The sequence below is a fragment of the Heloderma suspectum genome, chromosome 1 (genome assembly GCF_057233095.1).
Source record: "Heloderma suspectum isolate Gila_16-S chromosome 1, 16-S_ref, whole genome shotgun sequence".
Classification (NCBI taxonomy): Eukaryota; Metazoa; Chordata; class Lepidosauria; order Squamata; family Helodermatidae; genus Heloderma; species Heloderma suspectum.
Window position 1 is genome coordinate 75948972 of NC_139458.1, and position 27203 is coordinate 75976174.

A 27203-nucleotide genomic window follows, 5' to 3' on the forward strand; every position below is an offset into this window, starting at 1 on the left:
AATGCAAATAGCGTAGCAGGCGCTATTTGTGTCCCTTTTTGATTCACCGTTTTAGCCTAAGTAAATCTTTACGTAGGCTAAAATGGCGAATCAAAAGGGGACGCAAATAGCTCCCACTATGCTATTTGTGTTCCCCTTTCTTTTCGCCGTCATAGTCTACGTAAATATTTACGTAGATTAAGTCGGTAAAAAGAAGGAACGCAAATGGCGGCGGCCGTATCCACTGCCATTTGCGTATGCGTTTTTTTTTTTTAACCCACCCAACCATGATAGGCTACGTAAAGATTTACGTAGCCTATCACGTCTTTTTTTTCTTTTTCTTTAAACCTAGCCATGATAGGCTACGTAAATCTTTACGTAGCCTATCACATCTTTTTTTTTTTTACACAAGCCTGGAAATGGTGGTGGCAGCAGCCGGTCAGAAGACCGGCTGCCGCCGGAGCCGCCACTGGAGCCACTGCCGGAGCTGCCGCCGCCCAGAAGATCCGCCCCAGGTGAGTCTCATCCCAGGGGGGATCCACGGGGGGGCGGAGGGGTGGCAGGCCATTCCGCCACGGAGTTCGGGGGGCTGAATGCACTGGCATTCGGCCTCACCAAGATCCGTGGCAGAATTCTCTGACATCCCTACCGCAGACCAGGGGCAGGGGATGGACCGGACGACCGACACCAGGTAAGATCTGTCCCGGGGAAGTTTCGTGGGGTGGCGAGGGGGTTGCTCCGTTCTGCCACGGACTCCGGGGGGCCGGATTCTAAAGAATCCAGCCTCACTGGAGTCCGTGGTGGAATTCTCTAACATCCCTAGGCATCGCAGGAGCCCCATGCAGAATGCGGTTGCCAGATCTGAAGCAATTCCTGGAGAAGGACACAACACACACGCCACTGCAGGCTGGAGGTTCCAATGCCGGTGGAGCAGTGGATCTGCTCTGGGTTTCAGTCAGAACCACTGCAAAGTACCTTGGGCAGCTCCTCCAGAGTTCTGGCTGGTTCTGACTGAAACCTGGAGCAGATTCACCACCCCACTGACATCAGAACCAGCAGCCTCCACCGACACACACACATACTCAGTGATTCCATACGGAGTTTCAGTCAGAACCAGCCAGATCTCTAAAGGAGCAATTCAAGGTGCTGAGTCCTATCCCCAAGATGGGTTCAGCACCTTGGATAGCTCCTTCAGAGTTGGTTCTGACTGAAAACCAGGATGGAATCACAGACCCACTGAAACTGGAGCCACCAGCGTCCACAGATTTCACTCAACCCAAACTATTAAGATCTCCAGGATTGCTTTCAGTAATCTCCCGCTGATTCCTGGAGACTACAGGTGAATCCTGGAGGGGTGGCAACAGTAGTGCATGAAGTCAAACTTCAGATCCCTACACAGCAATGTAGCTAGTCCACTGGGTGGCCTCAGGCCACTCACTGTCTCACAGGGGTTTTGTGAGGATAAACGAGGGCTGACGAATGAAATTCCTGCCGCGTGGAGCTCCTTGGGGGGAAGGAACACAAATGTGTGCATAATGCCTTGGTGGGACGGAGGGCACACTGGGGTACAAATCTGAACATCATACTAGGCCAGGCCTACCTTGTCACACCACGGAGCCGGTTAGAGAGGCCAGGCCACTTGCAAAAGGAGGGGAACCTGCTCTTTAGAAGGGTACCATTCCTTCCTAATATGGCAATTGGCCCTTCTATGTCCCTGCCCTAGCAGAGAAAAGTCAGCCGGTTGGAGGGAAGTGGTATCGAAGAGGTATCCAAGGGGCAGAGCGTCCTCAAGACTCACTAGATTTATGTGGCTGGCTGAAAATTGCCTTACAACTGCTGGCAGCCATTGGTAAAAGCTCCAAAAAGGGTCCAAACATGAAAGGGTCCAAACGTGAAAGGGGTAACTGGGCCCTCCTTGTACTGAGCAAGGGAGTCATGCCATGTGAGCCTGCAGTGTGCAGGCCCTCTCCCTTGCCCGGACAGTAGCAGGGGCCTGAATGACCAGGCAGCCTGAAAGCAGCGGTGCAGACCTGAGAGAGAGGCGATGGGGCTGGGCAACCAAAAGAAAGCCAGGCTTAACTGGTCAGCCACTTAGTCTAGGCCCCACAGAACTCTTTCACTTCTTAATTGTATGCAATCACATCTTTAAACAACTGTCTTTCTCCTAAGTGGGGGGAGCCCTATTTGGCCCTGTGAAGGAGCCTCCACTGCGTTGGGGGTCACCGTGGTGCAGCTTCCATAACCCACAAGAAATCAGCTATCTAACAGTGGCTCGAATGCAGTGGTGTCATGAACCAACCATACTCATCGCCTGGTATTTCCAAGCCTGTCATATTACAGGCAAATTTCTGGCAAAATATAGACAACTACGAGACAAGTCCAAATTTGAAACAAATCAGACAACTCAAAAAGCTGATTAGTAAAATATATACATATATTTTATTGATAGATTATAACGAAATGGGACAAACACAGATCTCTTAGAAAGAAAGGTGGAAGAAGGATCCAAACACATGAACAAGAATAGCCCTGGATCTTTAATAATATATCAGCCAACATAATGGATACAAATTTAAGGAATTTTTTTTAAAAAATGATTTCTCAGTGACACCCTCATATAGGGGTAGGCAACGTTTTGGTGCCCGTGGGCACATTTGGCAATTTGAGAAATGTGGGCCTGTGCACAAAATGGCTGCCATGGGAGATCTGGCTATTCACAAATGACAAGTAACTTGCCCCAAAGACTGAGTACAAGGCAGGGGTGGGCCTGAGCCCCAATACACTAAACAACTCATTTGAACCCACTACTTTCAGCACCAACAGAAACCTGTTTCACAGACAGCAAACTCCTTGTCTCTCCCCACCCCACCTGCCAGACAACTCATCCCGCCCCCCCTTCTCTTTTTCTCTCTCATTCTGAATCACCACCCATAGACTCTCTCTCTCTCCGACACACACACCCACGCACCCTCATCCATCCATCCATCCATCTTTCATCCATTCACACACTCACACACCATGTATCCACCATGCATGCATACATATTTTAAAGTTTGACTTTGTTTGGGCTATCTGTCTATAGTTCAGTACTTCGTGAGCATTTAGCTGCCTGTTTACCATCTATAGCAAATAAAGTACTTCTAAACAAAGTGTACACTTAAGATTGTTTTGTGGATTGCAATCTTGGTTTTGTACTAACAAGAATTAGTACAGGAAAATCTTTTTTGATCCATTTATTATTTTTATTAGAAATATACCTATAGCATTACATGATAACTTGCATATCAAAACATTTCTGTTGTTATACAGAGCATTGCTAAAGGTACTTAGATCTTAGGGAGCAATCCTATGGCCCCCTAGACACTGTCTAGAGGGCTATAGGATTTTTTGGTTTCTGGGAACCAAGGTTGGAGCCAAGGTGCCAAACAGCTCCCAGAGACCGTGCTCCCTGTCCCCTCCTCCGCCCCCTCATAGCCGGTGCGGTTCTCTCCGCACCGGCTACGTCTCAGTACTCGGAAATGGAGCATGGAGACGGGGAAAAGGAGGCGGTCCTGGGGGTGGGGAGGGGAGGAGACCGCGCAAGATGCATTGCACAGCTTCCTCTGTGCCGCGCAACCTCCTTCCTCCCCCTCCCTGAAGCTGCAGCCAGATAGCCAGAATCAGCTGTCTAGCCCAAGATGCAGAGCGGCCGAAGCATGAAGGCGAGGACCACCTCCATGCTATGGCCACCCTGCATTGTATACTCGGCAGCCTCTGACTTCGGAGGCTGCCAACTATCTCAAAAGAGTTGCGCCCTTAATAACTTTAAAAGACATGGAATTTCCTAACCATTTCTTGTTCTTAGACATCTATTCTTAACACCTTCAAAAAGGAGAGATCTCATTCTAAGTACCAGGTTCCCTATTCAATATTTAGCTGATGGGTACACGGGCCTGGTGAACTTCTGAGAAGATGCTCCTGCATTCTAAAACTGACACACATTTATACTTTTTTGTGTAGAAATTACCTCATAACTAATATTATTCACTGTCCTATAAATTAGGGCTCACGGTCTTGATTGTCTCATTGTTATTCAGCATTCTTAAAATGCCATGGCAGCAGCGTGGGGGGGGGGGGCTGCCACCATTATTTACTTATGGGGCAGGGCAGGTGGTTGGTTTGTGCCAGTTTTTAGGATTTATCACACAATCCTTTGCATGTTTACCCAGAAGTCAGTCCCACTAGGTTCAATTGCCAACTGGGCTTTCTCCGAGGTAAGTGTGCATAGGACTGCAGCCTTAGCTGCCTTCCCGAGATCTCTGTAAATTGAATTTGAAATAAAGACCCACTGGATTGCACTGTTAATTCTTGAACATTAATTTCTGCAGTAAGCAGAATTGCCAAACGCAACCTGCTCCGTCAGCTACACTTTTTGGTACAAGGCTGGCATGTACCTGGGCAAACAAACCCTGGTGGAGGGGAGGGAAACAGAAAAAAAACCAGTTGGGGGGCGAGGAGAAAGAAGGGGTGTGTGTGGTTCACTCCAGCTGGGTGTGTGGACATTTCTGTTGCGGGATGGCAGAGATATAACAAAGGAGCTTAGGAAAGGCTAATGGGTAGTGTTGGGGCGCTGAGGGAGTGTGCAAGGGGGCTGTCTAAATGTGAAGGGATCTGTCCATGAGGGCTGAGCTGAGAGGGTGAGGCTTCCATAGTGCTTTCCATCATATTTTGAAAACCTAAAATGCTTGTGTTTGAGTGAGTGGGTGGGTGAAAAAGTTTAACACCCCTGCATTTTTCCTCAGACATCCAATGGAAACACCCCTGCCTTACTCTCAGCTGCACCGTTTTTGGATCCCAGTTGAAGGCTGTGTATCTTACGAGGTTGTACAATCTCAGACGGGGCGTGGCTGTGACGGGGCGTGGCTGTGGCTGTCACGAAGGGACCTGCACGTTTGAATTTGCCTCTACGCTATTGATTATACCTTTGAGAAGATAACTTCTTACTCAAAATTTGCCAATTAAACCTAAGTCTATAGATTTATCTAGACATCTGTATATCAAGCTTTTTGATATATACCTCACACAATATTTTCTGCTCATTAATTGATAAATGAAAACTTCAATACTTTAAGTATTTTGACCTGGAATAACACAGTCTCACTCCTGCTCAGGAGGCACCTGGGCATGGGCCCTTGGTCTTTTTGAGCTGTCCTAATTGCCATTTTTTTACATTTTCCCATTGACTTGCATTGGAAAACGGAAACGGCCATAACGTTTTTAGTTCCTATGATAAATATATGAAATTTGGAGACTTGGCAGCCGCTATAGAGCTGACTGAACCTGCCAAATTTCAGACATACCTAGTGGATGTTCTGCTAGCCACAGGTAAAATTTGCTTTTTTCAAGAAAATATGTCAAAGCAAAGAGCTGTAATTTTTTTGTTCTACCATGTAAGTGCATGGAATTTGGGGACCTGGCAGTAGGGGTGGACGAAAGTCACTTACCTTTTCTCGCAGCTTGTTCGCGGTGGGGGGGAGGCGCTTCGCTGCTCCCCCCGCGAAGTTCAGGCCGGGGGGGGAGGCTTCCCGCCTCGCCCGGCCGAAATTCAAGCCGGGGAGGAGGCTTGCCGCCTCGCCCTGCCGCAAACGCGAAAGTAAAAAAAAAAAAAGCCCCCTGATAGGCTACGTGACGATTCACGTAGCCTATCACGGCTAGATCTGCAAAGTCAGCCATGATAGGCTACGTGAATCGTCACGTAGCCTATCACGGGTGACTTTAAAAAAAAAAAGCGCGTACGCGAATGGCGGCCCCCATAGGGAGCCGCCATTCGCGTTCCTTATTTAGTTGCTGTAGTCTACATAAATGTTTACATAGACGACGGCGAAAATAAGGGCAACGCAAATAGCGTTGCCCTTATTTTCGCCGTAGTCTACGTAAACATTTACGTAGACTACAGCGACCAAATAAGGAACGGGAATGGCGGCTCCCTATGGGGGCCGCCATTAACCGTACACACTTTTTTTTTTTTTTAAAGTCACCCATGATAGGCTACGTGACGATTCACGTAGCCTATCACGGCTGACTTTGCAAATCTAGCCGTGATAGGCTACGTGAATTGTCACGTAGCCTATCAGGGGACTTTTTTTTTTTTTCTTTCATTGCAATGGCGGCGGCGGCAGCCGGTCGAAAGACCGGCTGCGGCTCCTGCCCCGCTCGAACACCCGCCGAACCGCCAGCCGGACCCGCCGCCGGGAGGGACATTCAGGGAAGGCAAGTCCTGTCCCGGGGGGGGGGGTGCGGGGGGCGGGGGGGGTGCGGAGGATTTCTCCCCGAAACTTGTTCGGGGGGCCGAACACGTTGGCGCTCGGCCCCCCGAAGTCTCGGGGAGAAATTCTCCGCCATCCCTACCTGGCAGCCACCATGCAGATGATTGAACCTGCTAAATTTCAGGCAGTTCGGTCCAGTGGCTTTCATGCTAATCACAGGTAAATTTTGCTATTTTCAAGAAAAAAAGCAAAGAGCTTGTGTGTGTGTGCGTGTGTGTGTGTCTGCACGCGTCCACATATGTGCATGGAATCTGGGGACTTGGCAGCCCGTATGGAGCTGACTGAGCCTGCCAGAGTTCAGACAGTTAGGTCCAGTAGCTTGTGCGCTAGCCATGCGTAAATTTTCCTTTTCTCAAAGACTAAAGCAAAAAGTAAAAACTATCAAGCCACACCAGGGATTAGAGGTGTTTAAAGTGACCATTAGGAGGTCACTATCCCAAATCTCTGGGTGTAGGGTTTTTTTGAGGTGCAAAAAACCTCTCTCCCCTTACTTTTCTGCTCTTACATACTCGCTGTTGGGCGCTTGCTAGCAATGACATTTTGAAGAGGAAGAAGGAAGGGAAGAAGGAGCTCCATGTGAAATACTGGTATTTCACACAGCATCTGATTATTGCCCCAAACTGGAAATGCTGACTTTTGCAGAAGCTTAGTAGCTTCAGTATAGCAAAGGATCCAATCAGCTTCCACAAACTTCTTTCTCCCCCTCCACTTTAATTTCTCCTAAATAGCTGTACGACTCAAATTATTCCAAAAGGAGGGTTAGGACTATGTGGCGTCATGATCAAGGGACTATTGAAGCTTTTAAATAGGTTCTACAGTTTTAAAAAAAGCTAGAAAAAGCTCTCAGCCACCTCACCTCTTAAAGTTAATTTAAGTACGTGCCTCTTAAATTCCTCTGAAGTATTACCTCTCTGAAAGGAGCCACTTGGCTTAGGAAATTCTTTCTTACCTCCACCCCCCAGAGCATTTCCAATTACCATTCTTCTTTTCTTCTTCCCTCCCCTATCCTGTTCTTTCTTTCTCTTCTTTATTCCACTGAGAGCATATCTTGGGGAATTCTTAAAGAGAATTCTCTTGGGTGGGCAAGAGACGTTCTGAACTGTATTTGACTTTATACAAACAGACAAGAGGGTTGGCTTTCCTCCTTCTCCTCACTCAAGTCTTTGAGAAGAGTGGGTTCACATGGTCACAGAGAAACAAATCGGGGGCTGTTTTGTTTGTCAGTTGCCATTATCCAGCATTAGAAGGGCTGTAGCTCAGTGACAAAGCGCATGCTTGACAGGCAGAAGGTCCCAGGTTCAATCCCCAGCAGCTCCAGGTAGGGCTAGGAAAGAATCCGGCCTGAAACTCTGGAGAGCCGCTGCTGCCAGTCAGTGTCGACAGTACTGGGCTAGATGGACCCAGGGTCTGACTCAGTATAAGGCAGTTTCTTATGTTCCTATGAACAGAAAGAAATTTAATAAAAATAAGAGCTTTTGATTTGTTTTTTTAAGTGGAGGGGAGAGAAATACTGCTAATTTATACAATGCTGTGTATGCCTACTCAGAAGCCCCATTATGTTTAATGAGGCCTACCCTCAGGAAAGCGTGCATAGGATTCCAGCACGAGTTACTTTTGCAGGGCGGTTTGCACCTTGATGTTCTGCATGTTTACTCAGAAATAAGTCCTGAGTTGTGAACATGGTATTGCAGGCTTAATACAGGGCCTACCCAATTCCATCTAATTAATTGACGACCCTTTCAGCTCAATCCTATGCATGTTTTGTTGTGTGTGTGTGTGTGGTTTGCATGAACTCTAGCTTCAGTGGTGCGGAAAAGGCACTTAGTGCATGCTGAGAGTTTCTCCATAACTTAGCCCTAGTTTTGAAAGCAGACTCATTGGCTGGATCTTGGTGAAGTCTTGGCACAAATGAAGTTATGGGGAGGAAGATACAATGAGAGCTTGTGCATAACAAGGAGGAGGTAGAGGAGAGTTGCACAAAACAAGACATCCATTTTTATGAAGAGTTGCTGGAGGGATGAGGGATGATTGCATGGAGGGGAATAGAATTGGTAGGGGGGGAATGTAGGTGCTCAGTGGTGAAAGAAAAGCATTCTGCATATGCTCAGAGGCACTCTATATTTAAGAACATAAGAAGAGCCGTGCTGCATCAGACCAAGGCCCATCTAGTCCAGCATTGTGTTCACACAGTGGCCAACCAGATGCCCACGGGAAACCCACGAACAGGACATGAGTGCAATAGCATCTTCCCACCCATGTTCCCCTGCTGCTAACATTGGTGGAATGTAAATAAATTCTAGTCATTTTAAATTTGCATGCATGTATATCCTGCAGAAACTTTGCAGGTTTCTTGCCTGGGGGACACGTCTAATGACATGTGCATTTTCATACAAATTTACCCAAAAACAATTGGGGAAGGGGTGAAGGGAAGGGAAATAATAATAATAATAATAATAATAATAATAATAATAATAAAGCAAATCACTCCCTCTCCCAAATTGGAGAACTCCCCTTCCACATGAGCTGCTGTACCTATCCTTCTGAAACTTTGCTGTTTTCTTACTTAGGGAGAACTCTAGGCTGTCTGTAATTTTCAGAATAAAGGTCCACAAAGAAAATAGGGAGATAAGTATGCCCTCTTTTGGTGACCTCAAAATGTCAAGGCCATCCTTGCACAAAACCCCTTGTGGCTATCATTCTGAAATTTGGCAGACATGATCTCCTATGATGGGGCAATGAATCCTGAAATTTTTATCCAATTCTTCAAAGTAATAAAAATGTTACTGGCAGTTCTCTTTAAAAGAAAATCAAAATATAAACCTATTTTTCCGACACTGGGCAGGGGTAATCCCCTTCTAGGGGGCTACTATGCCTGAAATTATCATCCAGTTCTAACCAAGAGAACCATGTTACAGGTTTTTTTTCCTGATTTCCCATGGTAGTCAACAGGAAGTATAAGGACTCATTTTTACAAACCTTGACCAGGTTTGGTGCTGAGCTGAAGTGATATGACTAAAAATTGGCCTGAGCAGAAGCAGGATGTTTTCCAAAACATTGAATTGGGGTCTCAGTTGAAGTGGGATGGGGGGTCAGTGCACACTTCGTATGTATGTACGTATGTAATCTGTACATATACACAAGCACACTACATGCACACACCACAAACACACACCACACACACACACATATCTCTATCTATCTATCTATCTATCTATCTATCTTAGAGGTGTGCTTAGGCTCAGAGATATATAGATATAGATGTGTATATGTGTGTGTGTGTGTGTGTGTGTGTATATATATATATATATATATATATGCAAATTTGTGTTATGGGCCTGTGCCCTGGATCTTTTAAGAACCTAGCAATGATCCTGCACCTGTTCATTATTCAAACAAGTTTTTGGACCAAGTCATGGGCTTTAAGGGTGCAATCCTGTGGGGATAGGCGGCTGCCTCTGAACTCGGAGGTGACCATCTATCCAATGCAAGGCAGGAGGAGCACAGAGGGGATCATTCCCTCCACGCTTCTCCTACCCTGCATTTCAGCTGTCTAGCCACGGGAAGGCGGAGCAGGGGAAGCAGCTACCGGACAACACATAGGATGTGTCGTACCAGCATTTCCACCCTCCCTGCCCCGGAACATCCTGTTTTGGCTGCTCCATGTTTCTCTTCCGAGCACAGGGCTGTGCCAAACTGCCTCCAAGGCAGCATGGGAGCAGGTGAAAGTCAGGTCTTTGGGAACGCAGGTTCCAAGGTCGGCTCCCAGAAACCGACGTATCCTATGGCCATCTAGCTGCTAACTAGCGGCCATAGGGTTGCTCCCTAAATCAGCATTTTCTCTTTGGATACTATCCAGGTCATCTTGACCATTATTTTTATGCCACTTACTTAGACTTCATTATGAAGCTGCTTGTGAACTCCTATCTTCCTTTTAATACAAGTTAATACAATGCTTCCCCTTCATGGATCACTGCCTTGTTGTGGCGAAGGGGCTTCCGTAACTCAGTGAAGCCATAAGCTATGCCGTGCAGGGCCACCCAAGATGGACAGGTCATGGCGGAGAGTTCTGACAAAATGTGGTCCACTGGAGAAGGAAATGGCAACCCACTCCAGTATTCCTGCCAGGAAACCCCATGGAACGTATCACAAGGCTAAAAGATATGACGCCGGAAGATGAGCCCCTCAGGTCGGAAGGTGTCCACTATACTACTGGGGAAGAGCAGAGGGAATTTCCAAGTAGCGCCAGAAAGAGTGAAGCGGCTGGGCCAAAGCCGAAAGGACACTCAGCTGTGGATGTGTCTGGTGGTGAAAAGAAAGTCCGATGCTGTAAAGAACAATATTGTTTAGGAACCTGGAATGTCAGATCAATGAATCAAGGTAAGCTGGAGGTGGTCAAACATGAGATGGCAAGATTGAACATCAACATCTTGGGAATCAGCAAACTAAAATGGACAGGCATGGGCGAATTTAATTCAGGTGACCATTATATGTACTACTGTGGGCAAGAATCCCTTAGAAGAAATGCAGTAGCACTCATAGTCAACAAAAGGGTGGGAAAAACAGTACTGGGGTACAATCTCAAAAATGATAGAATGATCTCAGTACGAATCCAAGGCAAACCATTCAACATCACAGTAATTCAAGTCTATGCCCCAGCCACTGAGGCCGAAGAAGCTGAGGTTGATCGGTTCTATGAAGACCTACAACACCTTCTAGAACTAACACCAAAAAAAGGTGTCCTCTTCATCATAGGGGATTGGAATGGTAAAGCAGGAAGTCAAGAAATCACCGGGATAACAGGCAGGCATGGCCTTGGTGTAAAAAATGAAGCAGGACAAAGGCTAATAGAGTTTTGCCAAGAGAACACACTGATCATAGCAAACACTCTTTTCCAACAGCACAAGAGGTGACTCTACACATGGACATCACCAGATGGTCAATATTGAAATCAGACTGATTATGTACCTTGCAGCCAAAGATGGAGAAGCTCCATACTCTCAGTAAAAACAAGACTTGGAGCTGACTGTGGCTCAGATCATGAGCTTCTTGTTGCAAAATTTCAGCTTAAATTGAAGAACTTAGGGAAGACCACTAAACCATTCAGGTATGACCTAAATCATATCCCTTATGAATATATAGTGGAGGTGAGGAATAGATTTAAGGGATTAGACCTGATAGACAGAGTGCCTGAGGAACTATGGACGGAGGTCCGTAACACTGTTCAGGAGGTAGCAACTAAATCCATCCCAAAGAAAAAGAAATGCAAGAAAGCAAAGTGGCTGTCTGATGAGGCTGTACAAGTAGCTGAGGAAAGAAGGGAAGTGAAAAGCAAGGGAGAAAGGGGAAGATATAGCCAACTGAATGCAGAGTTCCAGAGAATAGCAAGGAGAGACAAGAACGCCTTCTTAATGAACAATGCAAAGAAATCGAGGAAAACAATCGAATGGGAAAGACTAGAGATCTTTTCAAGAAAATTGGAGATCTCAAGGGAACGTTTTGTGCAAAGACGGGCATGATAAAGGACAAAGAAGGCAGGGACGTAACAGAAGCAGATGAGATTAAGAAGAGGTGGCAAGAATACACAGAAGAACTATACAGGAAAGATCTGAATGTCCCTGATAGCCATGATAGTGCGGTCACTGAACTTGAGCCGAACATCCTCGAGAGTGAAGTCAAGTGGGCCTTAGGAAGCATTACTAACAACAAAGCTAGCGGAGATGACAGTATTCCAGCTGAGCTATTTAAGATCTTAAAAGATGATGCTGTTAAAGTGCTGCACTCAATATGCCAACAAATTTGGAACACTCAACAGTGACCACAGGACTGGAAAAGGCCAGTTTACATTCCAATTCCAAAGAAGGGCAATGCCAAAGAGAGTTCAAACTACCATACAATTGCGCTCATTTCACATGCCAGCAAGGTGATGCTCAAAATCCTACAAGCTAGGCTTCAGCAGTATGTGAACCAAGAACTACCGGAAGTACAAGCGGGGTTTCGAAGAGGCAGAGGAACTAGAGATCAAATCGCCCACTCCCACATGGGCTCAATGAGGTGCTTCTGCGTACAGGTTCATGACAATTATCCGCCCTGGCATCCACACTTTCTAAGCCACACAGCTATGAAGCAACAGGCGTCCACCGTTCCTTAGCTGAGCTCCTTCGTCGCTGCGCGGTTTCCAAGCAGCAGGGCTGGCTCCCCCCTCCCCAGTCCCACGCGCCACCAATATTTAAAGTGAGAGGCAGCGACTGAGCCCACGCTCACCGCAGCAGTTTCCAAGCAGCAGGGCTGCTTCTACTCAGCAAAGGGGAATTGAAGGCAATGAGTTACCTCCGGGTAGACATGTTTACCCCTCTGCTCTCCCCATGCCCCCGCCCCACACAACTTTCCCTCCTGCCAATCGGCGCTGCTTCCACCAGCCATGACAAAGCCAGCTGAGTTCACACGGGCTCCCGAACGGGACTGAAGCTGCTGTGATGGGAAAATCCGACACAAAATGAGTTTGAAAAAAAAACAGATTTAGGGCAAGAAATGCCAAGCTAGCTATGGGGAGTGGCGTGTGTCACCTGACACAATCGACTTGGAGGTGAAGTAGAACCAGAGTAAAAGTCTCATGTAGACGGTCCCCTGGAATAACAGTCTCACACCTGTTCATTACTCAAAATACATTTTTGGCCCAAGTGAAGTAAATCACCATTTTTTCTTTGGATACTATCCAGGTCATCTTGACCATTATTTTTAGGCCACTTACTCAGACTTCATTATGAAGCTGCTTGTGAACTCCTATCTTCCTTTTAATACAACAAGTTAATACAATGCTTCTTACTTATCCACATGGTCAAATTCTTAATTAGTCATCATTAACATTTAGCATTTGCATTTCATAATAAGCATCTTATATTGTTTTAAGAGGTGGGTCAGCATTTTTTCAATAGTCTTCCCAGAACGTCCAATAAAGCAAAGTCAGCTGTATCCTGAAAGCCAGGACGCTTACACACACTTCCCTCCCTCCTCCTTCTCACCGCAAGCAAGTGAGAAACCACACCACTTCTTTTCAGGATCTCTCTGCATCTCCTAGCCCCCCAAAACACTTTCTCTTTCCCTCTGTCTTTCTCACACACATGCAGCCCCCATCCGTTCAGACATACAGGCTGCCTTTGCATTAAAGAAAAGAATGGTCTCCTCCCATTGTGGAGACTTTCCGTAAAACTCAATGAAGCAGCACCATCTAGTGGCAGTTTTAATAGCGCAACAATCCAACTTAATTTGATACTTCATGATTTCCGGATCTTTTAAAGATGGAATAACCAGGAAATACCTCTGGATGTGCCCTGGAGGTTGACAACATCATTAGAAGGACCCACAAGCCTCCTTGAGTGAGCAATCTCAACAGCAGGATAAACATTCTGTGTGAAGAAGCCCACAGGCACACAACCACCCTAACCCCCAGCTGCTCCCAGCCGGCTTCCTGCTGCTCCCCCTTCCCCGCTTGCTTGCTTATTTGATCCCACCCCCCCGCTAGGTTACTGCTGCCCTTCGTAGCCCTGCACTGCTCTCCTTAGCTGCCCCACTGCCCCACCCGCCTCCAGCTTACCAGACAGAAGGGAGAGGGATTCCCTTTTTCTCCCCCCCTTTTTTCTTGGTGGCTAGGTGCACTACAGAGGAAAGCTTCAGCCTGCCCTTGCTCACCAGCTGTATTTCCTAAGAACATTTCTGAGCCCCATGTGTGGCCCACAGGCATTCATGAGAAATGAAGCCGGCAGAGGCCCGAGGACCTCAATTTGCTTTGTGGTGTCAGGACATAAAAAAAAAGTGGGTGTGGTGAGGCATCTTGGCGGGCGCCAAGAAAAGTGTCCGGGGCTCACTGGCGCCCATGGGCATCACATTGCCTACCCCCGCCATAGTACCAGCTAAGCAACCTTTACCACATTCCCTTGGAGTTGTGCTTGAATTGCCAAGCCCCCAAAGCAGACCTTGTTCACATTTTTGGACTTGTCCAAATATCAAACATGTTAGAAACAAAGTTCTAAACTTAACTGAACAGATGACAGGATGCCAGCAAATCCTAAGATTATCCTCATGAGTTACCTAAAAGAAGCTGTGGAACCGAGAGGGTTGCTACTTGTACTCATACTAACCTTTCTGATGGCCACCAGGATGTGCGTTGCGCAACACCGGAAAGAGACCGAACCCCTTGGGCCTGGAAAATATGGGACAGATCCTGTCTCACCAAACTTGTTTCACGGTAGGGCAGCCTAACCCATCCAGGGGTAAGTGTGGAACAAAAGTATCTCTGGTCGCTAATGTTTAGAGTAATGCGTTTCAAGGCAGGGCTCTCCCCTACGTACCCCCCAGTGTTGTGGGAGCAGGGACACATGTGTGCGCAGACGCATATGCATAGAATTGGGGCACTGCGTTACAGCTTAAACATTTAAAAGTGAGTAAGTAGTACAGACATTTGGGAAAATGTAGGCCTTGTTTTGGAATAAGCAAAAACCCCGCTATCTGCCCCGAAACACGGTTGGAAAACGCTTATGGCCTACACTCAGCACTTGGAGACTGGCAGGACCTCTTCCTTCCTTCCCCCCTTTCTCGATTTTGGTTTCTTGGTGCACTGGAATTTCTTAATAAAATTATCAATTAAAAAGGAAACAACGCATCCGCATTTCAGTGACGCCGTGATGGGCCGGCAGCGTGCCTACATGCACCACTCCGACACAAGGCAATGGCACAGAGAGAGGTTCATGCTTTTTGTGCTTGGAGTTTTGTTTCGTGTGAGCAGTGTGCATTTCGGGGGGGGGGGTGTTTCTAGACATGTCAAAGTGCAACGTCTCTGCACGCAAGCTAGAGGAGCCAGCGGCATTTCGGCCAGGAGGGGATTAGAAGGGCGAGTTTTATAGCCCTGACCGTTGCCGTGACCTGTGCGGAGTATTTTGGGCTGGAAATGCAAGAGCACCTCACATCCACAACGGCAAAGGGTGCGACAGTAACGGCTTATGGTGAGCCCTCTCTCAGCAGTAGCTTTCTCCCAGCCGGAAAAATGGAGGTAAGAGGCAGGATTGGCATAAGAATTTGCAGGCAAGTTTAAGCGCTCAAGCCACGGTACATGGATCTAAGAAATTGTATAAAACAATAAGGAAGTGACAGACTAGAAAAGCAGAACAGTTTATGACACTGCAAAGCAGCATTACAACCAATATCTGAAAGGTTTTTCAAATCTGGTGTAAAATAAATACAGGTTTAGAGGTCCTAGGCAAATTGTGAAAAATAATCTGGCACTGCCTGTTGTTGTTTATTCGGTCAGTCACTTCCGACTCTTCATGACTTCATGGACCAGCCCACGCCAGAGCTTCCTGTCGGCCGTCGCCACCCCCAGCTCCCCCAAGGTCGAGCCCGTCACCTCCAGAATATCATCCATCCACCTTGCCCTTGGTTGGCCCCTCTTCCTTTTGCCTTCCACTTTCCCTAGCACCAGCATCTTCTCCAGGGTATCCTGTCTTCTCATGATGTGGCCAAAGTACTTCAGTTTTGCCTTTAATATCATTCCCTCAAGTGGGCAGTCTGGCTTTATTTCCTGGAGTATGGACTGGTTTGATCTTCTTGCAGTCCAAGGCACTCTCAGAATTTTCCTCCAGCACCACAGTTCAAAAGCATCTGTCTTCCTTCGCTCAGCCTTCCTTATGGTCCAGCTCTCGCAGCCATAGGTTACTACGGGGAATACCATTGCTTGAACTATGCGGACCTTTGTTGTCAGTGTGATGTCTCTGCTCTTCACTATTTTATCAAGATTTGTCATTGCTGTCCTCCCAAGAAGTAAACGTCTTCTGATTTCCTGGCTGCAGTCAGCGTCTGCAGTAACCTTTGCGCCTAGAAAGACAAAGTCTGTCACTGTCTCCACGTTTTCTCCCTCTATTTGCCAGTTATCAATCAAGCTGGTTGCCATAATCTAGGTTTTTTTGAGGTTTCACTGCAACCCAGCTTTTGCACTTTCTTCTTTCACCTTCGTCATGAGGTTCCTCAGCTCCTCCTCGCTTTCAGCCATCAAAGTGGTATCATCTGCATATCTGAGATTGTTAATGTTTCTTCCAGCAATTTTAACTCCAGTCTTGGCTTCATCAAGCCCAGCAGGTCGCATGATATGTTCTGCGTACAGGTTGAATAGGTAGGGTGAGAGTATACAACACTGCCGTACTCCTTTCCCAATCTTAAACTAGTCCGTTGTTCCGTGGTCTGTTCTTACCGTTGCTATTTGGTCGTTATACAGATTCCTCAGGAGGCAGACAAGAAGACTTGGTATCCCCATACCACCAAGAACTTGCCACAATTTGTTATGATCCACACAGTCAAAGGCTTTAGAATAGTCAATAAAACAGAAATAGATGTTTTTCTGAAACTCCCTGGCTTTCTCCATTATCAAGCGGATATGGGCAATTTGGTCTCTAGTTCCTCTGCCTTTTCTAAACCCAGCTTGTACATCTGGCAATTCTCGTTCCATGAATTGCTGGAGACTACCTTGCAAGATCTTGAGCATTACCTTACTGGCATGTGAAATAAATGCCACTGTTCAATAGTTTGAACATTCTTTGGTGCTTCCCTTTTTTGGTGTGGGATATAGGTTGATTTTTTCCAATCTGTTGGCCATTTCTTGTGTTTTCCAAATTTGCTGGCATATGGCATGCATCACCTCGACAGCATCATCTTGCAAGATTTTAAACAGTTCAGCTGGGATACCGTCATCTCCTGCTGCCTTGTTATTAGCAATGCTTCTTAAGGCCCATTCAACCTCACTCTTCAGGATGTCTGGCTCTAGCTCACTGACCACACCGTCAAATCTATCGCCAATATTATTATCCTTCCTATACAGATCTTCCGTATATTCTTGCCACCTTTTCTTGATGTCTTCTGCTTCTGTTAGGTCCTTGCCATCTTTGTTTTTGATCATACCCATTTTTGCCTGGAATTTACCTCCGATGTTTCTAATTTTCTGGAAGAGGTCTCTTGTCCTTCCTGTTCTATTATCTTCTTCCGCTTCCGCGCATTGCTTGTTTAAAAATAATTCCTTATCTCTTCTGGCTAACCTCTGGAATTTTGCATTTAATTGGGCATATCTCCCCCTATCACTGTTGCCTTTTGCTTTCCTTCTTTCTTGGGCTGCTTCCAATGTCTCAGCAGACAGCCATCTTGCCTTCTTGGTTTTCTTTTTCTTTGGGATGTTTTTTGTTGCCGCCTCCTGAACAATGTTGCGAACTTCTGTCCATAGTTCTTCCGGGACCCTATCTACTAAATCTAGTCCCTTAAATTTATTCTTCATCTCCACTGCATATTCATGAGGAATATTAGTGAGCTCATATCTAACTGATCTGTGGGTCTTCCCTATTCTCTTTAGTCTGATTCTAAATTGTGCAATAAGAAGTTTGTGATCTGAACTACAATCAGTAGTACCTCCCTTCTGTGGGGGAGGAGGCCCACTGTCGGTGCTGCCACCGTAGCCTTCACTGAGACAGTCGGGAGGGGCCCAGCCATAATCACAGTGACAATGTTTGTGGGTGTTGCACATTCCCTGATTACGGCACTTTGTGACATCACAGTTATACTTCAACAGGGACACGCTGACGCAGTCCCCGTCAATGCACATCATGTCAGAGCTGCAAGGAGTGCCATCTCTCACTGCTCCAATATCAGCTATCTCCATCCCACTGTGGTAGTCCGCACTCCAGCATTCACTACCGCCAGCCTGTGACTGAATTATGGTGCTATGTTCCGCCAAAGGAGGTAAGCTTTCAACATTTCTACATTGGATTCGTCCACACAGGATATTCTTGGCATCACATTTCTTGTAGACTCCATGTCTAAGGCCACAGTTGCCAAAGCGATCGCCTTGAGCATTCAGTACCCTGAAACAATTCTCAGAGCCAACGGTCGCTTCCTTGCCAAAGATCATTTTGCACTGCCCACTGTGGGTGGTGCACTTCCCATGATAACAGTATGCACCATCACAGCATGGGGCACCATCTTGCACATGAACATCTTCAGGACACCTCTCTGAAGTCCCATTGCAGTACTCAGGAAGATCACAGATGCCGGTCTTCCCTCTGCAAACAGTTCCAGCTGGACGATACTGACACTTGGCGCAGCACCGTCCAAAAGCACAAGTGGCGCCAGAACGCAACTTACAATTAGACTGGCAACACGGATCCGACTCACATTGAGTTTTTGAACCACAGTCACATTGCTCACCAGTTTCTACTACTTTGTTGCCACAGAATGTCAATTTATACAGTTTATCAGGGTCCGGAGGAATTAACAGGCAAGGGGAGTCCCTTTTTGCAAAGTATTGCTGATAACTGCAATTGCTAAACTTATCACTGTTTACCTGACTTGCAGCCATAATGCATTCTTCTCTATCACAACGACAGTATTTTGAATCATGACCCATCCCAGGATTATGGCCTAGTTCATGGGCAAACGTGACAGAAACATAGAACAAACTGGGACTCCTAAATTCTTCCACACCAGAAGCCCATCCCTGACTGCAAATTTTTCCTACATATGCTAATCCCGCTGCCTTTCCAAAATCCTTATATGCAAATAAGTGGCCTGCATCATTCTCTAGATGTTTGACTAGTATGTCACTTCTCCAACCAGTGAAAGATGAAAGTGTTTGACTTATGCTGTCAGAAATGGTTATGAGGTTCTTTTCTGACCAGATCTCTAGTCCAGCTACAGACAACTCAACAGAAAGCGGCTCATAAAATGAATTTGAAGTGTGGATGATATCCAGAACTTGGAGAGCTACAAGAGTTTCATTTCTGTCAAATTGGACATATCGTTCATGATCAACCACAATCGCAAGCTTTGCATATCTGGTGTGTGTCCACCAGTCTTCTGCGGAAGCGCTTTTGGCCGCTACATCCTCCCTGTTTTCGATCATGGCTTCTTGATGACTTCGCTCTTCCTCCGTTACCCCACACCTCATGCGGGCTGCGCCTGACTCTTCCAACCGATACAACACATGCTGAAAGGTAGCAGATGGCCGGACAGGTTCAATTTCATAGGTCTCATTTTCTAATCTCAGCAGACCCCAGAGTCCCCCTGAGCAAGTGCTGAGGGTGACCAGAGAGGAGGCCTTGCCCTGTACAAAGCCATGGTAGAAACAGTCATCCCTGACGAACGGATAGTCTACCTGGAGTTCCCCCTCCTTACTATAGGTGAAGAAGGGGAAGTGTTTAGGGACAAATTCCTTCTTCTGCCTGAGGTGCACCACGTAGCCCTTCCCCTCAATCTGTAGCAGGTAGGTGACATCACGAGATTCTTGTTGTCCATATCTGGGGGTCACTTTCCTTGGGATGGTCACTTCATAAGAGCCATACCTAAAACCCTGGGGTGGTACCTGACCTGCAGTCTCATTCAGGGCATTCCAAAGGATCAGTATCAGCATCAGCAGCCAGGCAGAAATGTTCTCCATTTTCCCTGACAGGTGAAAGGACCTGCTACAGCCCTCCACAGTACCCTCATCTAGGATGGCAAAGTTCCCTGCAGCAGCTGGTGCAGGCTGGTCCTGGAAGGAGGATTGGAAGGGGGCTGCATGCAAGATAGAGAAGGAGGAGGGTTGTGACCATAGCAACAGTCCGTAGAGGTATCTTTGGAATGGAGGCGGAGCTTGGAGGCTCAAGGATGGAATAGAATGAGGAAATAATAGCAGCAGATGCATCCGAAGGAAAAGATACCTGAAGGGTGGTTTCTGAAAGGGCTACAATAAGAGGAGGTAGGTGTGCTGAGAAGGTGAAGACCAAGGATCAGGGAAATAAAAGAGAACCAAGGAAACTGACGGCGGCCGCGGTGGCTTAGTGGTTAAGACGCTGAACTGCGGACTGGAAGGTCGGCAGGTCAGCAGTTCGAGACCCGAGTACTGCATGACGGAGTGAGCTCCCGTCTTCAGTCCCAGCTTCTGCCAACCTAGCAGTTCGAAAGCAAGAAATTGCAAGTAGATAAATAGGTACTGCCTCGGCGGGAAAGGTAACAGCGTTCCATGCACCTCGGTGTTCAGTCATGCCGGCCACATGACCACAGAAGCGTCTTCGGACAGCGCTGGCTCTTCGGCTTAGAAACGGGGATGAGCACCGCACCCTAGAGTCGGACACGCTGGTTGGGGACACCTTTACCTTTAAGGAAACTGACAGAGGAGTAATGGAAGGGGAGTAATGTGCCGTGCATTTACAGGAGGCTCCTGAGGGCTTTATACGAATATGCTGGGAGAAGATGTGGTGTTCTTACCAGCTCTGAGGAGATGAAAATACGACACTTGCTCAGCAGTAGCCTCCTGCCCTGCCGGAGAATATGGGATGCAAGATGCAGAGTAACAGCTAAGCTGGAGCAGCGATTTGAAAGGAAGGTTGTGATAGCTGATGTTTGACAACTGGATTATGCATCTTAGCAGGTTTAAATATTTACTTAGTGTATAAATGTGTCCTAGACATTGCTGCATGGAACAGCAATGTGGGGTCCAGGATTACTGTCAGTCACTGTCAATTCTCTTTCATGTTGGGACTGATACTGAGCATGGGTATCCCCGCTAGTCCAAAGTCATTGGTCTCAAGACAGCATCATATAATCTGTCATGTTTAGGGAACCTCCTGACAGGTGAGCCCGGAACATTCTCGAAGTGGTGATCCGGATGCCCCTCTTCCCAGGAACTCCCCTGTGATCTGACGGCATTTGTTCCGGGGCCTCCAGCAGGACCTGATTCCCATTTTGAGCAACAGCTGAAGAGCACTGCCAAGGCCACTAGGCAGCTTCCGTCCTGCGCTCCAGCTGAAAACGTGACCGGGATGGCTGTGGAACATGGGTGCGCAGCCCGCAAGCCCCGGTGGCCTGTGGGTGCCCTGCTCCCCCCCACGCCACTGCTGCTACAGCTGGCACCAAACACGGCGTGCGAGGAAAGACATTCCTGCGCACCCTCATTCTCAGTCACTGATTCTGCAGGAAAACAGGGTGTGCAGCTACGGCTCTCCTCATGTGCTCCGTTTCCCATGGAATTGGACTCTGAACAGCCTGCCAAACAGCTGTGCTGAAACCATTTTCCTCCAGCTGGCTGCTTTTGTGTGCGACCCCATTGGCTTATGTGGAAGTCAGTAAACAGCAAACGGATCGGTGGCCTTCGGCAGTGGTTGAGTTGCGGCTGAAGCTGGGTGGAGGTCTCGCTCCTCCACGTTTCCCATGCAGCCTTTAATTGGGGAGGGGCGATGGCTCAGTGGCAGAGCAGCTGCTTTGCAACCAGAAGGTCCCAGGTTAAATCTGTGGCTTCTCCAGGAAGGGCTGGAAAAATTCCTGCCTGAAACCCTGGAGGGCCTGTGCCAGACAGTGCCGGCAATACCGGGCGAGATGAACCAATGGTCTGACTCGGCATAAGGCAGCTTCCTACGTTCCTAATGATCGACATGCAGCTATTACGAAGAGGTTCTTGCTGGGAGCTGTTGTATGTTGTTGGAAACATGGAAGGCTGGTAGCATGGTGCCTCATCTTTACGTGAAGTTGTGAGGGAACTGTGATTTCATGGATCTAAAACCATTACAGGGTGGGGGACGCAGAGGAGAATCAGCCTTCCTCAGCCACGCCTGGCTGTGAGCCTCTTCCACTAATAAGTCCACTATGCCAGAGAACTGGAAGATGGCCAATGTAACACCAATTTTTAAAGAGGAATCCAGAGGGAATCCAGGAAATTACACGCTGAGTAGTTTAATGCCTGTTCCGGGTAAATTGGTTGAAAGCATTATTAAAGATAAAATTACTAGGCATATAGAAGGACAAGCCCTGCTGAAAAAGCTTCCACAAAGGTAAGTCCTGCGTCGCTAGCCTTTTAGAGTCCTGTGAGAGTGTCAATAAACATGTAGACGGGGTGATCCGGTAGACACTGTTTACTTGGACTTCCAAAAGGATTTTGACAAAGTCCGTCACCAGAGACTCCTGAGCAAATTTAGCAGTCATGGAATCAGAGGAGAGGTCCTTTTATGGATCAGTAACTAGATAAAGAGCAGAAAGCAGAGAGTAGGAATAAACGGTAAATTCTCCCAATGGACGGAAGTAAATAGTGGGGCCCCACAGGAATCTGTATCAGGACCAATGCATCTGAACCTGTTCATAAACGATCTGAAATTAGGACTAAGTAGTAAAGTGGCCATGTTTGCTGATGTCACCAAATTACTTAGGGTGGTTACAACAAATAGGGATTGTGAGGAGCTCCAAAAGGATCTCTCCCAACTGGGAGAATGGACATCTAAATGGCAAATGCGGTTCAATGTAAGCAAGTGTAAAGTGATGCACGCTGGGGCAAAAAAATCCCAGCTTCAAGTATAACTTGATGGGATCTGAGCTAGTGGTGACCAACCACAAAAAGGATCTTGGGGTTGTGGTGGACAGCTGAGTGTAAATGTCAACCCAGTGTGTGGCCGCTGTAAAAAAGGCAAATTCCATGTTAGGCATAATTAGAAAAGGAATTGAGAATAAAACTGCCTAATGATTGACATGCAGCTATCACTGAATCACCTGACTGGACTACACAGTTGGGTTTGCCCATTCATCTCAGGGTGCCAACTGAAGTGAAGAGGTTCTTGATGGGAGTTGTTGTATGTTGTTGGAAACATGAAAGGCTAATAGCATGGTGTCTCGTCTTTATGTAAAATTGTGGGAGAGCTCTGATTTTATGGATCTAAAATTTGGGCTGTGCATAGGGGTGTACGAAACCCCACTTACCTGGCTCCACCAGGTTCCGCAGGTGGGGGGAGGCGATCCGTTCCTCCCCCCCCAGAATCCTGCCCAGCCGGCTCCGCTCCGTGGCCAGGCCGCGGAGACGCTGGCTGGGCCAACCCACAGCAGGGCCTCCAGCCGCAGGATGCAAATGGCGTCCTGAGTAGGGGATGCCATTTGCGTCCCTATGGTAGCCCGTGATAGGCTACATAAATATTTATGTAGCCCATCACGGCTAAAGCAGGGACGCAAATGGCGTAGGGGACGCCATTTGTGTCCTTGCTTTAGCCGTGATAGGCTACATAAATATATACGTAGCCTATCACGGGGCCGGCGTAGGGACGCAAATGGCGGCCGCTACGATGGCCGCCATTTGCAGCCGCAGCAGCCTGGCAGCAGCCGGAGACGCCGCCGCAGCCGCAGCCAGGTAGGCTCCGTTTCGTGGGGCTTTCGCGGGCTGGAGGGGCGGGGGGCTCCGTTCTGCCACGGATTCTGGGTGGCTGAATTCACTGGAATTCGGCCCCCTGGGATCCGTGGCGGAATTCTCTAACATCCCTAGCTGTGCACCACTTCAGTCTGAATCCCGAATAACGAAGCGAAGTGGGCTGCATCAATGGTGCCTCGGCGTGATCTGCAGTGGATCAGAACGGCACCGAGGTGCCCCAAAGCAAAGCAGCTCATCGCCGAGTCACCTTGGTCTGACTGGGAGATTCATAGCTCTTCTGATGCCTTCTGAGCAGCCCAGACAGCCTGGCTCCAAATGTATTAAGTTGAGAAAAATCAGGAGGGGGGAGATGAGGAGGAGGGAGTTGCAAAGGGGAGAGGGAGGAGGAGGAGGAGGTGGAGGAGGAGGGAGTGAGCTTTGGCAAATGGCAACTCTGGTTGCCAAATTAGGGCTGAATGTAACCCAGCAGTCTCCAATCAGTGGTGGAGGAGGGGGTGGGGAATACTGGAGTGGAGAGATATCAGCCTGCCTTTTTCTTTTCATTGCGAGAGAAACAGCACGCTGGTTAGGTGGTGGTTTGTTAGGGAGAGATCTGTGAGTGTGTGCAGCTTTGTGTTTCTTCTTTATTCCCAATCCCAATCCAGCTCTCTTTCTTTCTTTTGTAGATTCTTTATTTAAAAACCAAACATTTAGTTCTTAGTTTGAGTTTCCTCCCTTGTTCTTTGTCTCCCTCCCCCCTTCTCTAATAGGTTACCTTTCATTCTTCTTGTCGGCTCATTTAAAAAAACAGAAAATTTTACTTTAGTTGCCTTGCCTTGTTTGTTAGCTTCCCCTTTTCTCAATTCTCTCTGAACCATTAGTTTGCTCTTACTTTCATTCTGTCTAGAGACAGACAGACAGACAGATCTTTTTCTTGTCCTTGTTCTTGGCTCCCCACCACTCCACCCCCTGCCCTTCAATTCCTCTATTCCTTCCCTTCCCATTTTTAAAATTTATTTTCCTTAAAAAATAAATAAAACAATTTTTAAAATTAAAAACCCCTTTCTCTTCTGTTAGTAACCCCCCCTTTCTTGTAGGTAGTTCAGTGTTGGCTTTGCTTTTGCTCTTGTGTGTGTGTGAGAGAGAGTGCTTGTGCTGTGGACTAGCAAACAATGTGTGGAAAAGCACTACACAGTCCACATTTCAAAAAACAGTGGGCAAAGCACTACACAGACATTAACATCTATTTAAATAATGTAATAATACTCTGTGGCAAAGCAAGCAAGCCCAATATGAGGCATCTTTGGGGTCTTGTTGTCAGGGGCAGAGGTGGGTGAGGTGCTGCTGGGACTAGCAGCAGCACTGGTAGGCAAGCTGGCTCTCCCCCAGTCTGGATCGTGCATCCTGGTGTAGTAGGGTAGCAAAGTGTGGAGGCAAGTTGCTGTGCCCGGAGGTCACTGTTTGAAGAGGCTGGTGCAAGCAGCAGCAGTAGCACTCTTGCCACAGGAGCACCATGTCCTTCTGTAGTGGAAGAGGGGAGCATGCAGATGGACGTTACATCAGAGGTGTTTGATGTCCTCAGCATGGTGGAGGGTGAAGAGGGGGAGATCCTCCAGGGTGTAGTGGAGGACAAGCAGCAGGCAGATGCTCCAGGATCTGATCCCTCTTCCATTGTTCCCCCTGCTCATGTGGTGACTCCTGAGACTCAAGGCAGGCAGTCTGTGTCTCCACCACAGAAGTCAGGACAGCATCATGTGGGACCACTTTGAGGTGGGCGTGGATCCCAGCACTGCCATCTGCCACCACTGCAAAACATCTCTAAGCAGGGGAAAACAGCCAGGGCACTACACCACCAGCAGCCTGTTCCTGCACTTAAGGAGGCAGCACCAATTGGTCTTGCTCAGGGAAGAGCCACCCACATCGCAGCAGTCAAGCATCAGGGGCAAGGAGAAGGCTGGTGGTCCTGGAACTCCTGCAAGTCTCCATCTCTCACCTGCAAGAGGCTTAAGCAGGCCACTATGGAGGAGGTGGGGTGGGGGAGGTATGGGTCCACAAGGTGGAGGTTTCCAATGTCCGACCAGATCACCAACTGCATCGGTGAGAGGGTGGCATTGGACAACCAGCCATTCAGCCTCGTCGAAAATGCGGGGTTCAAGAGGTTGATAGCCCTTGTGATGCCCAACTGTAAGCTGCCATATCACACCATCCTTAGCAAGCGGGTGTTGCCCTCCCTGTACCAGGCATGCAGGGAGAAAGTGCTGGACCATCTGCGCCAGGCAGAGTAGCAGGTTGTGCACTCCACCTTGGACGTTTGGTCCAGTGTGGGCAGAGCGCATGCTTACTTGTCCCTGATGGCTCACTGGTGGACAGCCACAGGGACGGTAGTGGCCAGTGCTTCCAGGACTGGTGGGAAGGATGGGTATTGCTGGGCCCTCCTTCACACACAAGTCATGGACGAGTCCCACACGGCAGCAGAGATTGGAGGCCATGAGCCACATGTTGGAGGGGTGGCTGGCTGGGCCCCAGATCACCTGCGGTTATATGGTCATGGACGGGAGAACCAACATGTTGAAGGCTGTGCATGATGGCGGATTTGAGGGCATCTGCTGCATCGCGCATACCCTCAACCTGACCACGAGGAGTGCCCTTGGAATGGGCAGCACCAAGGTGTATCCCACCCCCCTGTCTGGCATCTGTAATCTGTTGGAGAGCTGCAGGATGGTGGCTGGGCACTTCCACCACAGCATCAGGGGCAGCAGGCAGCTGCAGGAGAAGCAGGCAGAGTTGGGGCTCCCGCAACACAGGCTGGTGCAGGATGTGTCCACGTGCTGGAACTCCTCCTACATCATGCTGGAGCATATGGTGGAGCAACAGCATGCTGTCCACGAGGTGTCAAGCGTCGGGGACATTGGCATCCAGGCACCCCTGGGCAGGCAGCAGTGGGATGTCATGTCCCAGCTTGTGGTAGTCCTCAACCCATTCCTCGAGGCCACCGAGACCCTGAGCAACAGCACCGCCCTCCTCAGCCTGGTAATCCCTGTGGCCAGGCATCTCCAGAAGCTGATGGGTGAGTTTCTGGAGACTGGTGATCCCGTCACAGGCAGGCGCTTCCTGCCAGACACACGGAAGTGGTGACAAGGCTGATGGATGGCCTAGTATGGCGGGTAGAGCCCTTATGCCAAGAGAGGACATACATGTTGCTCACCATGTGCAATCCACCATGTGCGATCCATGTGCGAGCTGGCATGACCGTGGTTGCTGGCACCAGACTTGCCTCCCAAAAGATCCTTGTTAAAGGATTTAAAGGGTACTTATTCTAGACTCACCAAAGCATTAGAAGAATATACCCTGGTGGGCAAGGCATTGTTGTTTTGTTTCAGGCCCCAGGCCACTCTTCACTATAAAATGCCCTGGTGGGCAAGGCAATGTTGTTTTGTTTCAGGCCCCGGGATGCTCTTCCCTATAAAATATGCCCTTGTGGGCAAGGCATTGCTGTTTTGTTCTAGGCCTGGGCTGCACTTCTGTATAGAATATGAGGTCAACACTCGTTGGCATGTATTCGCTCTAGAACTACCACAGTTCCTGCCTGGCAGGGTTGCTGTGTCTTGCTGCCTCTGTCAGACAAGACAACTGAGAGCCTGAGGTCATCAAAACCTACAACAGATGGTGACCTCCTCCACTTCAACACCTGACTTCTCTTGATTATTATCCCTTCTGAGTTTGATTTGAGTTTCTGATAACAGCACATTTACCTG

General features: G+C 48.0%; 1 protein-coding gene across 1 annotated transcript; it reads right to left on the reverse strand.

The window, feature by feature from the left end:
• Positions 1–1912: 1912 nt before the first annotated feature.
• LOC146357439 (disintegrin and metalloproteinase domain-containing protein 20-like) lies at positions 1913–19752 on the reverse strand. Its single transcript, XM_084847920.1, has 4 exons — positions 17724–19752; positions 14420–14481; positions 3420–3530; positions 1913–2029 (listed from the first exon to the last, which is right to left on the reverse strand). Exons 1-4 carry the CDS (start codon positions 19744–19746, stop codon positions 1913–1915), a joined length of 2313 nt encoding a protein of 770 aa, XP_084704046.1. The 5' UTR covers positions 19747–19752.
• Positions 19753–27203: the final 7451 nt, after the last annotated feature.

What these genes read in the sequence shown, in the direction of transcription:
- LOC146357439 (XM_084847920.1), bottom strand. Translation starts at nt 19,746, where the DNA reads ATGGAGAACATTTCTGCCTGGCTGCTGATGCTGATACTGATCCTTTGG. An exon ending in TCCTCCCCCACAGAAGGGAG is followed by an intron (nt 14,482 to 17,723) that starts GTACTACTGATT and finishes CATATTTTCCAG; the next exon opens with GCCCAAGGGGTTCGGTCTCT. An exon ending in TCCTGGTGGCCATCAGAAAG is followed by an intron (nt 3,531 to 14,419) that starts GTTAGTATGAGT and finishes CCCCACCCCCAG; the next exon opens with GACCGCCTCCTTTTCCCCGT.